This window comes from Cavia porcellus, unplaced genomic scaffold (genome assembly GCF_034190915.1).
Source record: "Cavia porcellus strain 051 isolate PalLab524CR breed Dunkin Hartley unplaced genomic scaffold, mCavPor4.1 scaffold_17, whole genome shotgun sequence".
Classification (NCBI taxonomy): domain Eukaryota; kingdom Metazoa; phylum Chordata; class Mammalia; order Rodentia; family Caviidae; genus Cavia; species Cavia porcellus.
This window is the reverse complement of record NW_026947500.1, coordinates 66002037-66020294: the sequence shown is the minus strand read 5'-3', so window position 1 is coordinate 66020294 and position 18258 is coordinate 66002037. Positions and strand designations below refer to the sequence as shown.

The 18258-nt window shown below is 43.7% G+C and overlaps 1 protein-coding gene and 1 pseudogene across 1 annotated transcript; one reads left to right on the top strand and one right to left on the bottom strand.

Moving 5' to 3' along the window:
- Positions 1-11364: 11364 nt before the first annotated feature.
- Positions 11365-15067, top strand: LOC100726241 (olfactory receptor 7A17-like). Its single transcript, XM_003461829.4, has 2 exons — positions 11365-12285; positions 15047-15067. Exons 1-2 carry the CDS (start codon positions 11365-11367, stop codon positions 15065-15067), a joined length of 942 nt encoding a protein of 313 aa, XP_003461877.4.
- Positions 15068-17107: 2040 nt separating this feature from the next.
- On the bottom strand, positions 17108-17686 carry LOC134471145 (olfactory receptor 1078-like; annotated as a pseudogene).
- Positions 17687-18258: the final 572 nt, after the last annotated feature.

Below are 18258 nucleotides of genomic sequence, written 5' to 3'. Positions count from 1 at the left end.
GCTTTGGCTATAACTTCCAGAAATAACAATGGAGATAGAAAAAGAGCATTACCAAAGAATGTAGGACTCACCTCCCACGAATGTTAGCTTTGTGCACTAAGGTGGGTAGAACTCAGGGCCTCTCACATAGAAGTCAGGGGCTCTGCTACTGAGCTACACTTCCATCCAGATCTCCTAGAGTCAGGAAAATAATTTTTGTGCTTTGTATGGATTATTCCCCTTTAGCAGATTCCAGCTACTATATAATGTCTCATTAAGAAGTCCTCTCAGGAGCCAAGTGTCAATATTCTAAAAATTTGTTGCAAAATTTATGCATTTGAGGAATGTGAATTGAAAAGGATCCATGTCCCAAGAACTGTGTAGAAAAATAATAAACAATGAAGACAAAATCTCTGTAGTAAAATGATAGACAACAAATACAAACAGCTTGTTGCATTCTGTGTTTGTCAGATGATGCTGCGTGCTGTGTGAGTCAGCTCTCCAGAGCTGTGTCATGTCCCCAGAAGGTCAGCTGAAAAAGGGGGAAGAAAGTGTGGCTGAAGTTTCTGAAATCCCATGACAGGTTAACAGCACAGCATTGGGGAAGACATAAGGACCTGGGTCACCTTCAAAAGTCATGGCAGAGAAAATGCACGACCCATCATGACCAGGAAGCAAAAGAAAGTGGAAAGTGGGCTGCAGGTCCCAAGTCTCCTTCAAAAATGTGCCCCCCAGTACTCTAAAGACGTCTCCCGAAGCCCGTCTCCACCCACTGTACCACCTCCCAGTAGCTCTACCTTGGGGACCACCGCTGTAATGCATGTTGGTTACAGGACGCTTCAATATCTAGTTGTAGAAAATGTGGTGAAAAAAGACGGAAAGGAGAGAGTTGGTGGGCTGCTGTGTTTGCTGGTTATTCCCAGAAGACCAGGGACAAAGTGACATTTGCACAGAAACACCCAGAAATACAGGTGGGGAGCAGGAAGGCATCCTGGCATGTGCGCGGCTCCCAGGAGGATCAGCGGGGTCAAAGGCCCTGCAGAAGATGCTTCTCTCAGGAGCTCAGCACTAATAAGGAAGCCCTGTGACCAGGGGTTTACAGGGGCCACGTGTGACACAGAACTGACTGACCTGTGTACAAAGGCGTCTGCTCCTCCGCTGAACGTAGAAGTGGAAACCTCACTGATTGCAGGGTGAGAGGCCAGCTCTGCTGCAAGGGAGACCTCCTCTCAGGGAGAGAAAAAGGTTGCAGGTGTGGGTCTGTGCTGGTGTTTATTGGGGTGCCTGAGGCCTTCACTCCTGCACCCAACTCCTGCTCTTGACTCCTGGCACCCAGAACAGTGTGCAGCCTTATTGCTGCTGAAAGTTCAGGACAAGAGGCGTCTCTCTTTCCAGCTGCTGTAAGGTTTGCTTTAATCAGTTGAGTCAAAATCTCCCAGGCTCTAACGTCAGCCCTTGGTTACCTCCTGTGCTGCCTTCAGTTCTGGCTTCTGTGCTGTGAAGGGGGGACCAGCCCCTCTCCTCGGAAGCCTGCACTCACTCTTGAGTTACTAGTTCACACACACACACACACACACACACACACACACACACACACACACACTGAGCACATCAGGCTTAGATGTAGGAATCACAGTGAGGACTCCTGGGACCATGTAAATAACACGGTTTTTTCACACTGTGCACACTTTAGAGAGAGAGGGACACACAGCAAGCTGTCTCCATCAGATTAATTTCCATCTTGGTCCGGCTGTGGTCTGCCCTCCGTCTACAGAAACATTTTAGATTCATGAAACATGCTGTCATTCAGCAGAGCACACAGAATGAAATGAACCTGAGGTATTAAAAACGGTGTAAAGATTCAGGTGACTCCCGGCAGGGCAGGAGCAGGAAGCCCCTCCTCAGCTGTGCAACCTTCCCGCTCGCCTTAACCCAGGACCAGAGACAAAGGGCAGCAACAAAGGCTTCCAGGAGAAAAGGTTCTACTGTGCTTTTAGTGTCCAGTGTCTACAGATGGAACAGCTCAGGAGAAAAGTGGGCAAAAGGCATAAGCCATTCACAAGAGAAAATGGACGAAGAGCTCCTGGCTTTAGGCATTTTTCAGGAAAAAATAAAACATTGCTTCTTCTGTCCGTTCCATGTTTATCTGGAGTACTGGTTTTTATACTGTCTTTTTGTAGATCAAGAACAATTCCCTTAGATTTTTTTTCCTTCTGGTATTCCTTGTTATTCAGAAGTTTTTGGTTTTCATTTCTCTCTCTCTCTCTCTCTCTCTCTCTCTCTCTCTCTCTCTCTCTCTCTCTGTCTCTCTGTCTCTCTGTCTCTCTCTCTCTCCTGTCTGCGTCTGTGTCTGTGTCTGTGTCTGTGTCTGTGTCTCTGTCTCTGTCTCTGTCTCTGTCTCTCTCTAATCCTGAATGGGCCAGGGATGTAGCTCAGCACCATAGTGCCTGCCTAAAAGTTCAAGGCTGTGAGTTCAATCGCTGGGTCCAAAAAAACCCAAGATCCCAGTGCCTGTGCTACCCTCAAGTCTACATTTTGATAATTCTCAATTGCCAGATGTTTCATGCTGTTCTAGATAAATTCTGTAGGGTAACAGCATGGGAGTCTGATCTTCTACACTGAGAAATATCCTCTGTTTGATTAATCCAGAGTCACACACACATCCCAGCTACACTGACTTTACCCTTAGATTTCATGACTCAGGTGAAGAGATTTCACATTCCTTGTTCAGTTTTGTGCTTGCACAACAGTGTGTAAATACACATACTTCATATAGAGACAAATTTAAAGAAAATGAGAAGCTATCAGATAAAAGGTGTGGTGGGGAGGCGACTGAAACCAGGCTGGATAGAACAGTCTGAGAACTGTTAGTAAAAAATACAAAAGCAGCCTGACAAAGAACCAAAATAGGATATGAAAGAGGGATGATTTAATGATTTCAACAGGGATTAATAACTCAATTTACAAATATCTACAAGAGATTAGCATATAATTGAGGTAAAGCATCTGCATATATCCTTTTACACAGGAATGGAGTTCAGGTGTACACAAGGCATACGCAGGGCTCTGGTTCAATGTCCAGCATCACAAAAAAAGAAACTCTTCCTAAATATGTATATATACATATACATATGGGTATGTATATGTATAAAAGAAAATAAAAAGATAAGAAAAAGAAAATAAAAGGCAATCTTTAGTCAGATGAATGTAATATCTTCTAAGTGACGACCATAAATAATGTGCTTTGTAGAACTAGACCAGAAAAGATCAAATAATGTACATTTTCCCCAACATACTTACATACAAATTTTAAAAACTGAATGGCAAATGGTGAATGTGGATAAAACACTAATTCTTATACCCTTGTTCTGAATTTTTGATTTCTTATAAAGTAAGAAGAGAAAAGTCTAATTAAAAATAATATTGTCCCCACATTGCATAAATGCAAAGAACTACATAGGCAATATAAGAGACAATTATTGAAAACAATACCACAAATACATTTGGATTCACCACTAAGAAAAAAATTGCAAGCAAACTTCATTAGTGTAATATCTTTTTTAAACTATCAAAGGTTTTGATCTGCCTGTCTCCCATGAGGGGAAATAACTGAACATGTGTACAGTGTCTCCTGTACTGGTACTGCAAGGTCGGATATTCAGGAAATACTCGGGTCCAGAACTCTCCGATGGAAAGATGCTGCAAATGGAAACACACCCTACAGTGTCCATCATCAAGAAGAGGAGACACAGCCCACGTCAGAGTGTGTCCCCTCACAGCTGAGGTCCTGTGTCTGTGCTCCAGGATTGCAGAAACATATTGTCACAGCAATCTGGAGCCACTCTGGTCCTATTGCTTCCTCTTGTAGCTAAGCTTCCACTGTCCCTCAGCTGTGAGCTGTGGCAGTGCTGAGCTCCAGGGATGCCTCTGTGTTTACCATCGTAACTGAACACCCAAGTTATCCTAGCAGGAAGAGTCTGCTGCATTGTCTGCTCTCTACCCTAAACTGCGTTCGCCTTTAAGTGAGCGAATTCAAGCGTATCCCTCAAGCAAACACTGCCAGCTTTCTTTCCCTCTGAGCCTTTCCTTCAGCACCACCAGAATTCGTGGGCTCACCTGGATGAGATCTTTCAAAAAAAGTTCTCTGTGTAGGCACCTGGAACACAGGCTGGAGACTTGGTGATGGGAGCTATGTCCCCAGACAAGACAGCAGCCTTAATGAAGCCTCAGACCCCAACCCAGGGCAATTTATTTAGAAAAGTACCTTGCCCAGCGCAGCACTGCACATTCTGAAAGACAATTAGTGCAGGAGACGGGCATATCTCCCAGTAGATTCTCCCTTAGGCATTAGTCCCTCCCTCTTGGCTTTCCAAACCTTATGGGACTCCGCTCTCCACAGAAAATTTTTCCTGCAGATTCTTTGTTATACAACCTCAGATTAAAAATCCAGGGGAATCCAGGCTTCAGAACTCCTTCCCAGTAAAACTGCATGAAGTACAAATATGTACTAATAAACTGAAAAATGTGTAAAAATCATCAAATAAAATATCTGAAGCAGAAAACCCCCAAAAGCATGAAAGAAAAATTGGGAACCTAGGAAGATTCTGGGTAGCTCTATACATTCTGTATTTGGGTCAGTGTTCTGATTATGTGGAGAAATTACCAGATCTGAAACTTCACTGAACCTTTGAAATGGTGCTTGGCCTGTGTATTTTCCAATTCATTTGTACTTTTAGAAAAAGTTTCCTCTGGTGTCTTCTCCCCACTATCCTTCACCCTTTAGAAACTAGTAACAAAAGCAAAATCCTTGGATTCACCCCAACACCTAGCAAGTGGACACAAAAGAAATTAAAAGGCTATTTGCAGAAGTCACAGAAGAAAATTTCCCAAACATGGGAAATGGATCTGGCACGCTGATAAGTGAGGCATATAGGACTTCATCTAGCCATAACCAAAGTAAATCTACACCCAGACATATAGTAATCAAGATCCCAGAAATTCAGCATAAGAACAGAATATTAATAGCTGCTAGAGAAAAGAGACAGATCACCTATAAAGGAAAACCCATCAGAATCACGGCAGATTTGTCAGCACAAACCATCAGGTCAAGGAGAGGTTGGAGGGAAGTGTTTCAAACCCTCAAAGAAAACAACTTCCAACCCAGATTGATGTACCCTGAAAAACTATCTTTCAATATTGATGGAAAAAAGATACTTCCATGATAAAGAATAGCTGACTCAGTTCATGACTACCAAACCAACCCTACAGAGAGTGCTGAAGAATATTCTAGAGAGATAAAGATGACCATGATTCAAGGAACAGCAGCAGAGGAGGATCGCCAAACCAGACAGGCAACTGAATGAAGGGGATAGTGGGGGGCCAACAGCAGGAGGACAGCAGGGCAGAGGCAGACCAGTGTGTGCTGGTGGTAACCATTAATGTAGATGTCCCCAGGTCAGCAATAAAAAGACACACAGGGAGAGGGCATCAGGAAACAAGATCCACTGATATGCTCTATACACGAAACACATCTAACTGGAAAGGAAATTCGTAGACTGAAAATCAAAGGAGAGAAAACAATTGTTCCGTGTGACAGGAGACCAGAAAAAAAGCAAGAGTAACTTGCTCATCAAGTACAAAATTCATAAGGAACATATGGTACTTTCATGCAGTTTAAAGCTACCCAACTATAAATTAGAATAATCTCAGGGCTCCTGTAGGTAAATGGACGGAACTGGAGATCATGTTCATGGCCAAAACAGTTCAAACTCACACGCGTGACCCCGAGCGTAAGAAACAGAAGGAGTTGGTGGGATCCAATAGCAAAATAGTTAATGTAAGAGCAAATGGAGGAAACCCCTGGGAGGGAAAGGTGGAAACTACTGGGAATGTCTTATTATCTTGTCTTGGACTCTTGCATTGTTTACACAATTTTGTTAGGTCTGGCTTTGTTCTGTCTTGTTTTGTTAGACTTTACACTGTCTGATGGTAGGGGCAGCTATTTTGAATATAAGGAGATAAAGAATGGTAATCTTAGTTTCCTATTATATTGCTGTGAAGTGTTATAAGATTTTCATTCATTTGTTTAATTGGTTTTATTCTGTTTTGTTTGCTTTTTTAACGTGTGATAGTATGAACAGCAATAAGAAAATGAGACATTTTGACAACCACTGCTGATTTCTTATCGTCTTGTTTTGAAGTCCTACCATGCTTTGTTCTTTTGTTTTGATTGGTTCTATCTTGTTGTGTTTGATTTTATTATGTGTGATGGTATGGGCAACTTTTTGAGGAAAATGAGATATTGTAATAACCATTGTTCATTTCCTGTTATCCAGTTTTGAAGTCCTGTAATGCTTTCATCCTTTTGAATGGTTTTATACTATTTTGTTCTGTTTGCTATTAATGTGTGTGAAGGCATGTTCAACTATTTCAAAGACAACAAGAGACATTATGGTGGCCACTGTTGATGACCTGTTGTCTGGTTGTGAAGCATGTGTTGCTTGCATTGTTCTGTTCTGATTTGTTTTCTTTTGCTTTATTCTCTTTAAAATAAAAAAATAAGAATCTGCATTTAAACAAAAACTCCATACAAATCCTCTACACACTGAACCTGGAAGAGTCTTGATTAGTACGGGATCTCCTGAGGTCCTTTCTCCTTCTGCTTGTGCTGGGCATTGGTGGGGGACACTGACTTGTGCTCTGTCCAATGCTGAGCAGCGTCCTTGGTCTCCACTCTCATGGCGCCTGATGGACCTCCTTCCAGGGGACAATGGGGATTTCTCAAAGTATTCCCAAGTGTTCTTTGGAGAGAAAGTCATTCTGGTCATGGAGCACAGTTTAGGGCACGTGAGCTGGGAATATCTGGAGGGGTTCCAATGAGAGCCCATTGGTTTTCCATTTGTCACTTTCAACAGATCTACGTAGACCCTGTAAGGCCAAGAGCTGCAAAGTCAGAAAAAGATTCTTAGTCATATTGACCACTACAATGAACATTTATAAAAATTAAAATGAAGTCATTATGAATTGAAATATCAAATCAGTGTGCCTAAAAATGTGAACATTGCTAATAATTGCCACATACTTGATAAGCGATTTTCCTCTCTGCTGAATATGTTGCAAGCTGTGGCGGACATGAACTTGTCCTCAGCACAAACGGAAGCTTCGGTGATGTCGGACAGCCTCCTTGATTTTAGACTTTGACTGGAACCCGCACACAGGATTGGGACAAGGTGTTAGTTTAGACCTTGCAAAAGCGACAGAGTTTACTGCAAAGGGGCAGTGAAGTCTGCATTCACCTGGAATTTTTTTACCTGAGCTTTTGTCACAAAGCATCTTCAGAGAACATTTTCTGAGCAGAGCAGTGTCCCATGGGGGTTGGAATGACAAGAGGGAGCTGCTGATGCCCAAGGGAGAATCTGCTGGGAGACAGGAACATCTCCTGCGCTGACTGTCTTGCAGAATGCGCTGCCCTGAGCGGGCAGGGTGCCTTTCTAAACGGATTTTCCTGGTTTGGGGATCTTGGCTTCACTTCTGTTGCCATCTTGTCTGGGGCCAGAACTTCAGTCTCCATCTCCAGGTCTCCAGCCTGTGTCTGAGGTGAAGGGTAATCACTCACCTTTAAGTGGTAGACATGGAGGCTGAATTAAAAGTGGGATGGAAGAAATAATGAGGCTCCAGTTAACTCTGAGAATATGTCCAGGGGTCCCTGCCATCCCTGGAGTGTAGACACAGGCCCATGCGCTGTGCGGGGACAGAGTGTGACCTGTGCTGTGTCTCCTCGTCTTTATGATGTGCACTGTAGTCTGTGTTTCATTTGTAGCAGCTTTGCATCGGAGAGTTCTGGACCAGAGTTATCCTTGAAGATCCAACCTGGCAGTACCAGTACAGGAGGTACTGTCCACATTTCCAGTTATTTCTCATCATGTGGGAAGTCAGATGAGAACCTTTAGTAGATTAAAAATGATATTACAGTAATAAACCTTGCCGGCAGTATTTTCTTACAGGTGACTCTGAAGGTATTTGTGGGTTTGTTATCAATTCACTGTATAGTAGATTGTCCATGTAAAACCTTAGCATTTGCACAATGGGGTGGCAGTAATATTTTTAATGACACTTCTGTCTTTATTTTATGAAAAACTAAAATTCATAACAAAATGATTTGAGGATAACAATAGTCAGTATTCTACGTGTCGTATTTTCAGTTATTTAGAGCAGAAGATGTAAGCCAAAGAGAGTCTTACAAAAAAAGCAACAAACAGAAAATACCACAACTGCGTTTCCCCACACATAAGAACGGGGGATTTTAACCACCTTCACTGTTTGCCATTTAGCTTTTAAAATTGTGTGTATGTTGTTGGGGGAAATATATACATATTTGAATATTTCCTGATCTGTTTCTACAAAGCACATTATTCTGGTCATCACCTAGAAGACATTGCATTCATTTGCATAAAGCTTCTTTTTTTCTGAAATACATTTAACACATACACACAAAGAATTTAGCTATTTATTTTTGTGGTGTTGGAGAATGAATCAGAGCCTGTGTACGCCTGAAATATATGCATCTAAAATGATATATGCAGATACTTTAACTCAGCTGGTTGTGAGTTTCTTACAGGTCTTTGTAAATTTAGATATTAATCCATGTTGAGGTCACTAAGTTATTGCTATTTCATATCCCACTGTGGTTCTTTTCCATGATCCTTTTGCATCTTTAATAGCAATGCTTTTACACTGCTCTGTGTGACTTGCTTTAGTCTCCCCATCTCACTTTCTCTCATAGCTTCTGATTTTCCTTAAATTTGCTGTGTACACAACACCTGAATTCACATACCTGCTTGGAAATACAAAACGGAACAGGGGTGTAAAACCCTCTCATTGGAATCTGGACTTGTAAAGGCAGAGCCAGTGTGTGAGGGGATGGGTGTGTGTGCCCTGACGTCCTCCGGGGCTAATCACATGGAGGACGGTTTTCAGTGTAAAAGAGCAGACTCCAGGGTGCCACCGCACAGAATTTATGCAGAACACAGGGAAACATTTGCTCATTGAGAATGATCAGAATGCAGACTTGAGTGCAGCACATCCATGAGCATTTGCAAAAATAGAGACAGAAACAGAAAGAGACAGAGACAGAGACATAGACAGAGGAAGACAGAGAGATCAAAACCCAAAGCCTCACAACACCATGGAGTAAATGCGGGAAGTAAAAATTCACAGATGGGATTCTTGAGTTACAATGGGACCAGATACACACCAGGCCTCCAGACAAACATGGAACGGACAGAAGCAGCTCTGTCTGCATTTCTTATAAAATGCCTAAAACCAGGAGCTCTTCGTCCGTTTTCTCTTCTAAATGGTTGGCTTTTCCTTTTGCCCACTTTTCTCCTGAGCTGTTCCATCTGTAGACACTGGACACTAAAAGCACAGTAGAACCGTTTCTCCTGGAAGCCTTTGTTGCTGCCCTTTGTCTCTGGTCCTGGGTTAAGTCGAGCAGGAAGGTTGCACAGCTGAGGAGGGGCTTCCTGCTCCTGCCCTCCCAGGAGTCCCCTGAATCTTTACACCATTTTTAATCCTTAAGGTTCACTCGGTTCTGTGTGCTCTGCTGCATGAGCGGATGTTTTATGCTTCTAAAATGTTTCTGTAGACGGAGGGCAGACCACAGCCAAAATGGAAATTAATCTGACGGAGACAGCTTGCTGTGTGTCCGTCTCTCTCTAATGTGTACACGGTGTGAGAAAACCGTGTTATTTACACAGTCCCAGGAGTCCTCACTGTGATTCCTGCATCTAAGCCTGATGTGCTCAGTGTGTGTGTGTGTGTGTGTGTGTGTGTGTGTGTGTGTGTGTGTGAACAAGTAACTCAGGAGTGAGTGCAGGCTTCCGAGGAGAGGGGCTGGTCCCCCCTTCACAGCACAGAAGCCAGAACTGAAGGCAGCACAGGAGGTAACCAAGGGCTGACGTTAGAGCCTGGGAGATTTTGACTCTACCGATCAAAGCAAACATTACAGCAGCTGGAAGAGAGACGCCTCTTGTCCTAAACTTTCAGCAGCAATAAGGCTGCACACAGTTCTGGGTGCCAGGAGTCAAGAGCAGGAGTTGGGTGCAGGAGTGAAGGCCTCAGGCATCCCAATAAACACCAGCACAGACCCACACCTGCGACCTCTTTCTCTCCCTGAGGTCTGGCTTGCAGGAGAGCTGGCCTCTCACCCTGGAATGAGTGAACTTTCTTTCCACTTCCACATCCAGCGGAGGAGTGGCCATCTCTGCACCAGGTCGGTCTTCGTTCTGTGTCACACGTGGCCCCTGTCACCCCCTGGTCACAGGGCTCCTTTGTTATTGATGAGCTCCTGAGAGAAGCATCTTCTCCAGGGCCATTGACCCCGCTGCTCCTCCTGGGAGTCGTGCACAGCTCCGATGCCCTCCTGCTCCCCACCTGTCTTTCTGCATGTTTCTGTGCAAATGTCGCTTTGTCCCTGGTCTTCTGGGAATAACCAGCAAACCCAGCACCCCACCAACTCTCTCCTTTCCATCTATTTTCACCACATTTTCTACAATTGGATCTTGAAGCGTCCTGTCACTAAGCATGCATTACAGGGGTGATCCCCAAGGTAGAGCTACTGGGAGGTGGTACAGTGGGTGGAGATGGGGTTTGGGAGAGGGAGCATTCTTTAGACTACTGGGGGGGGGGGCGCATTTTTGAAGGAGACTTGGTACCTGCAGCAGACTTTGCACTTTCTTTTGCTTCCTGGTCATGATGGGTCGTGCATTTTCTCTGCCATGACTTTTGAAGGTGACCCAGGTCCTTATGTTTTCCCCAATGCTGTGCTGTCAACCTGTCATGGGATTTCAGGAACTGCAGCCATGCTTTCTTCCCCCTTTATCAGCTGACCTTCTGGGGACATGACACAGATCCGGAGAGCTGACTCACACAGCACGCAGCATCATCTGACAAACACAGAATGCAACAAGCTGTTTGTGTTTGTTGTCTATCATTTTACTACAGAGATTTTTTCTTCATTGTTTATTAATTTTCTAAACAATTCTTGGGACATGGATCATTATCCACTTACATTCCTCAAGTGCATAATTTTTTTCAGCAAATTTTTAGAATATTGACACTTTGCTCCTGAGAGGACTTCTCAATGAGACATTGTAGAGTAGCTAGCATCTGCTAAAGGGGAATGATCCATACAAAACACAGGAATTGTTTTCCTGACTGTAGGAGATCTGGATGGACGTGTAGCTCAGTAGCAGAGCCCCTGACTTGCAAGTGAGAGGCCCTGAGTTCTACCCACCTTAGTGCAAAAATGCTAACATTCATGGGAGCTGAGTCATGTATCCTTTGGTAATGCTCTTTGTCTCTCTCTTTGGAAGTTATACCCAAAGCATGGAACCAGAAAATGTTACTTGGCCTTCAGAATTTCTCCTTCTGGGACTCTCAGAGGACCCAGAGCTGCAGCCCCTCGTCTACGGGCTCTTCCTCTTCATGTACCTGACCACAGTCCTTGGGAACATGCTCATCCTCCTGGCCATCGTCTCCGACCCCCACCTGCACACGCCCATGTACTTCTTCCTCTCCAACCTGTCCTTTGTGGACATCGGCCTCACCTCCACCACTGTGCCCAAGATGCTGGTGAACACCCAGACCCACAGCCAGCTCATTACCTATGCAGGCTGCATCACCCAGATGTACTTTTTGCTGCTTTTTTCAGGGCTGGACACCTTTTTGCTGACGGTGATGGCCTATGACCGCTACGTGGCCATCTGCTACCCCCTGCACTACACAGTTATCATCCACCGCTGGCACTGTTTGTTATCGGTTCTAGCCTGCTGGATCGTGAGTGTCCTGATTTCCCTGTTACACACCCTCATGGCTTTGCGTCTGTCCTTCTGCAGCCACTTGGAAATCCCACACTTCTTCTGTGAACTGGATCAGGTGGTCCACCGTGCCTGTTCTGACACCTTTCTCAATGACATGGCCATATATGTTTCGGCAGTGCTGCTGGCTATCGGTCCCCTCGGTGGCATCCTGTTTTCTTACTCTAAGATAATTTCCTCCATACGTGCAGTTCCGTCAGCTCGGGGGAAGTACAAAGCATTTTCCACCTGCACCTCTCACCTCTCGGTGGTCTCCCTGTTTTACTGCACGCTCCTGGGCGTGTACCTGAGTTCTGCTGTCACCCAAGACTGGCGCTCTACTGCAGTCGCCTCGCTGATGTACACCGTGGTCACCCCCATGCTGAACCCCTTCATCTACAGTCTGAGGAACGAAGACATCAAGAGAGCGCTGAGAGGACTTCTCGGGAGGGCAACAGGCCGAGGACCAGCCGACCCGCCTCAGTAGAAATGCTTCTCATTTCGGGCCTCAAATCTTGGAGTCAGAATTTTGATCCTTTGATCAGATTGTGCATGACGTTTTTCCCTTTATGGCCTGTAATTTCCATTTCTTTGAAGTAGTTCTCTAGAAAATTTAATTAAATCACTTACATTAAGTGTTCTCTTCTTTCTAGTGCATTCCAGTTTGGTTTGGTGGTCACTTACTACTCCCCCAAAACTTGTTCCCCTTCTTGGACCCAAGTGTTTGGAAATTCTCATGTCTGCCCTGGAACAAAGCAGTCTGGTTATGAAAAATTGTTATACAAGAGCATATCATGTTCAGTTGCTTTTCTTTTGTGTTCTACAGCAACTTTAAACGGTTTTCCTGTTGGTAGAGCACAATTATACTTGGCAATTGAAGTCAGCTACAAATTTGAATAAATTGGTTGATTCCATATGACTTTAGAGTCAGGAATGACCTCTAATATGACCAATAAATGTTTGAAGTAGATAAGAGTATTGCTTTGGAAAATGATTTTGTTTCTGTATTCTGTTCCTTCCCAGTGTATTGTGGAGAGCTGGCCATGTGAAGAGAATTTATTAATCTGACTTCACAGTTGGTTGGTACACATTACCGTTACACCGAGTTACCTTCTTCTTTGTTCTGTTGGTCAGAATGTCTATATCTGAATACAGATACTGCCCCTCCCTCTAAATGACAGCCCTCATCAGTATCATCCTGTATATGTCCTTTTTTTCCTCCTTTTCGGTGCTGGTGATCAAACCCAGGGCTTCATGCATGCTAGCAGTGCCTTGTCACTGAGCTGACCCCGGCCCTGTGCATCTCCTTTCCCCCAGGAATAGTCCAGTCTTTATGTTCTGGCTGACACAGGAGTGTGACTTCAGCCCAGTCGTGTGACGCAGAGTCACCCACTCCCTGTGCACACAGGCATGTCCTTCCGCCGTGTCTGGGGTGGAATCTCACTGTAGTCACCATGTAGTACAGTTACGTGAAAGAAGCTGAATAACAGGGTCATTATGAACACAGTCCCGAAATATCCAAATAAATGTCAAGATTATCAGTGTGTGATTTTAATTATCCTCAGTTCCTTTTTCTTTTGATTATTGTATCACTTGCCTATTGCTGTACAGGAAGCTGTGGTAAAATCCAGTAGTTAGGTGTGCCACCATTGTCATCAAATGCAAGCGCACAGTTGTGGGCTCCTCTGACACTGCTGGGCACCGCCCAAGTCTGAATCCAGCTGTGAGTTTCTACTCAGGGTTTTCAGGCTCCTCCATGACATGGTAGGCAAGTCTAGCGTTTCCAGTGGGCAAATGATTTCTGGCCAGTTTTTGACATTTCTGCATTGAGATTTGCTTTCAGGGCAAGCCTTTGTGGGATTCTGGTGCAGAGATAAGTTTGGGGAGCCCTGTCCCAGGGCTTTGTTGCATCCCACGCTGTCTTTCCTTCTGCACAACCTCTGATGCCTGCTTTTGTAGTTTCTGTTGAAGGTCCACAAGAAGGAGAAGGCTCTAGACAGAAATCTGTGTGTATATACATAAGAGAGCTAAGAGGAGTGCACCACAGACGGTGTTAGTTCTTGGAAGAGAACAGTTGGTGCTCCCAGGATTAGCCTGATTTTACATGTCTGCATCTGGTAATCTATGAACCCATTTGGAAGTCACAATATGCAATATTACACCTGTTATTAAATTCCCATCATCTGGGTTGGAAAATCTGTACTGTTACTGTTTGGGGTTTGTTGTTATTGTTGCTTATTTGTCTCTTCTGCTTTTTGCCTTTCTTTTCTGTGTATATTTTCTTTTAAATATGTAAGTGAGGAAATTTTAAACAAAGAAAAAGAATGAGAAGTTTCTACCTCAAGAAAAACCTTTCAAGGATTTGGCTCAAGCCAGATCTCCAGAGAGACACTATGTTACTTAACTAGTTTTCCATCTCAGTTTATTTAGGGTGCTCCTGCATGGGTTGTCAAACAAATCTGGGGTGTGTGTGAGTGTGGGTGTGATGGCCCCTGGGACCATCTATGATTAGTCAGAATGTCACTTTAAAACACACAATCAATTCCAAACACAATTAGCTGAATGTTCCAGGCAAAATTCTGCAGACAGGATGGATTGCGGTCTTTATGAACCTAGCATTGTTTGACCTTCATAAAGAAGGGAAAGTACTCAGTGTCCTAAAAGAAAGCGACTGGGAATAAGAAGTAATCTCAGTGGAAGAGAAAAGGAGGTAATTTGCACAGTGCAGTGGCATCCAGAGGGAGCTGGCGAGATGAAGGGCGGAGGGGGAGGTGCTCGGTTACTGTAGAAGTCTCACTTCTACAGTTCTCATGTGTGCCATTTCTCTCTTTGCCTCCCCAAAACAGAAAAAGCGGTAACAATGGAATACCAGAAGTCACTGTTTTCTCAGTTGTCCAAATTCTGTTTATTTTATCGCCCAGTATTCTAACACAGATGAGATAAACAAGCTCCATCGTAAGGACCTGTATTGTACCACACTGTCTAGAAGGACACAAGGGTACAACATCATTTTTAGTGGATGAAATCATTCATCTTTCCTTATTTGCTTTAACTATAATAAAATATGTGTAAAAGAAATACTTTAAGCATAAGATTGGACAGTCTCTGTGTCTTAAAATATATAAAAGAAATAAGTTCAAAGGGGAAAAGAATGATGTCCTAATCTCTACATGTCAAGAAAATCTTGCTCATGAATGTTTGCTGTATTTTAGATAATTCTTATTAAACTTTAATTTTGGGATAATTGTCGATTACCATGCATATGTAAGAAATAAGCCAGAGAGATCCATGAATCCTTTACTCAGTTTTCCCAACAGTAACATCTCATAACACTGTGGTACAATGTCACACCCAAGGTACGGACGCTGATTACAGTCACCACACAGGACAGCTCCACAGAGAGGCTCAGTGCTGGCCTTGGAGAGCCTCCTCTGCCTTCTCCCCTTTTCTGTCCTTGACCTAAAAACCACCAATCCACTCCCTGTTCCCACACTGTTATCACGGCAGAAATGTCATCTAGCATTCAAAGCCCTCTGCCCCAGAAAAATGAAGGAGTCAGTGTCTCTAGAGGCCTGTTTTGCTCATGGCTCTGGTCAGTGCTTTGAACATGGAGCTGAAATAAAATCCAGGTCCTGAGTGTCAGAACCATGAGACGGTCAGATCTAAGGCAGAATGCTGGTGCTCCACAGCACACTGGGTGACCACAGTCAGCAGAAAAGCACTGTATGTATCAAATTTTTACACAGAGGACTCTAGAAGTAACTCACCATGAAGACATGATTAAGACTGAAAGTGACAGATATGTCAACAAGCCGGGCTCACCGCTCTCTAACATATGCATGAGTCAAACACCATGCCGTCTGTCATAAATATGCATTGATATTATGTAGCGATCTAAAACTAAAGAGTGTAAAGCCCCAGGTGAGTAGGCATAAAATGCACTAGCATGTTGAAGTCCACATTATCAAAAAGAACAATTAAAGCCCTGATGCACACAGGCATGACTCCCAAAGAAGGAAAGTATTGACCTCAGCTTTAGATAAATTGCACCAGTTTCCAAGGTAACTTTTCCAGATGTGAAGCAAATCCCATCACGAGCTCTTCAGTAAAATGAAAGAAACATTATGCAATAAGAGATGCAATACAGGGAGAAGTTATCTTTAAGACATTCTTGCTGATGTGTCAGGAAAGTGAGAATTTCCAAATATTTCTGGTGCAATGTTGGGAATAACTTTGGGAATTTGGAAAAAGCAAAAGGAAAAAAACAGTGAGCTATCAGAGCAGAAAACCTAAAAGCACAAATTAACTAACTCACACGGGGACGTTGGAATTGTAGCAGTCGAAGTCCTGGGAGTAAATACCGTGAGCAATTCCTGTGCTCATGATCTGATCCGTGAATCAGGTTTAGACTTGGAAGCCTTCAAAGTTGTTTTTTATATTCACATTTTTTAAAAATTTTATTTAAGGAGAAAAGAAAAAAAAGCAGAGAAAGGGTACAAGTTATACAGATTTGCAGAAAAAAAATGAACAGTGGGAAATCACTAGTTAATGGATTACATATTGTCATCTTAGAAATAATTGTTCAAGTCACAAAATTAAAGCTTGTAAAGTGGACATTCCATCAATGATACTGCAAACAGTTCTGTTCAATGATCCAATAAAACTCTGTGATATCATTTTCTATCTTATACACTTAAATATACATGCAGTTATATAGTTTAGAGCACTTTCTTTTCCTCTCTTTTGTACAATGACTATTACACATTTTGGGTTTCATTGCTCCCACGGTTCTTATTACTTTTTTGGAAGAGAGTAAAACCAAATGTGACATAACAGAACAGAATCGGTCAAGTCAAAAGGGTGGACATAATAGATAATGTGAAAACATAATACAAGGTGATCAACAATGGTTACCATAATGCCTCCCGCTATCTCTAATAGAATTGCCTATATCGTTAGTTATAATACAATTGAACAAAACAGTAAAGAATAAAACCGACAAAACCAAAACATCAGAGACATTGTAGGTCTTCAAAAGTAGATAAAAGTCAACAAGAATGGGCGTTATAATGAATCTCATTATCTTCACAGCTGATGCCTAAATTTTCGAACCTGATACTATCCAGCAAAACAGAATAGGGGAACATCAGTTAAAAACCAGATGGTGAGGAAGCCTTCAAAGTTCTGCAGCCAAGAGCATTGCTCAGGCTCTGGGCAGTGTCTTCTTTTACAAGTTTTATCCAGAAAGTCTTTTGAGAGCTCTCTTGACGTCTTTATTCCTCAAGCTGTAGATGAAAGGACTCAGCATGGGGGGTGACCACGGTGTACATCACCGAGGCTGTTGCACTTGAGTGTGAGCTCCTGTGTGCACAGCTAAGGTACACACCTAGACCCGTGCAATAAAATAAGGAGACCACTGCAAGGAGAGATGAGCAGGTGGAAAAGGCTTTATGCCCCCCCTGAGCTGCAGAGATGGCACACATGCAGGATACGATCTTTGGTAAGAACACAGGATGCCAGCAGGGGAGCTAGTCCCCAACAACACAGGTACCAAATGCACCACAAGGTCACTGAGGACATTCTCACCACAGGCAAGCTGGGCCACCTGATTGAGTTCACAGGAGAAGTGTGAGATTTCCAGCTCCGTGAAGAAGGACAGACAGCACCATGAGGCTTTGCAATGAGGCATGCAGGATGCTCGCCATCCAGGACATCAGCACCAGCATCACACAGAGCAATGAGTGCACGACAACCGTGTAACTCAGGGGATGACAGATGGCTACGAATCTGTAATAGGCCATGACACCCAGGCAGAAGTTGTCCAGCTCTGCAAAGAGCAAGAAAAAGGACATTGGGCAATGCAGCCTGCGCAGGTAATGACCTGGCTGTGGGTCTGGTTGTTCACCAGCGTCCTGGGCACAGTGGTGGAGGTGAGGCCCACATCTACAGAGGACTGATTGGAGTGGAAGAGCCCATGGCCGTGTGCAGGTGGGGTTCGGAGACGATGGCCAGGAGGATGAGCAGGTTCCCGAGCACCGTGTTCAGGTACATGGAGAGTAAAAGCCCACAGATGAGGGGCTCCAGCGCTGGGTGCTCTGAGACTCGCAGCAGGAGAAATTCTGGAATTCTGGTGCTGTTTCCTGCTGCCTCATTGTGGATGCAAAGCTGTAAGTAAAAGTCCACTTAGTAGGTGCCGTTGCGTGGATGGGTGATAGTTTCAGGGAAAGCAGATTGCATCAGTGCTCTGTACACAGATGCATGTTACCCATATAGTTGAAGTGCTTTTATGTACATGCTTGTGTTTAGAGATAATTCTGTAGGCTTTAATATCTCATATCCATAGGATTTGGAATTTCTGCTCTGCTCTACACCTTTTCCTGTGAGGTCATGCGTTTCACAGTTTTAATGAGAAAGTACTTGTTAC

Coding starts and splice junctions, on each gene's coding strand:
- LOC100726241 (XM_003461829.4), top strand. CDS start 11,365: ATGGAACCAGAAAATGTTACTTGGCCTTCAGAATTTCTCCTTCTGGGA. Junction 12,286..15,046: donor TGAGAGGACTTCTCGGGAGG/GCAACAGGCCGA, acceptor GCTGTATTTTAG/ATAATTCTTATTAAACTTTA.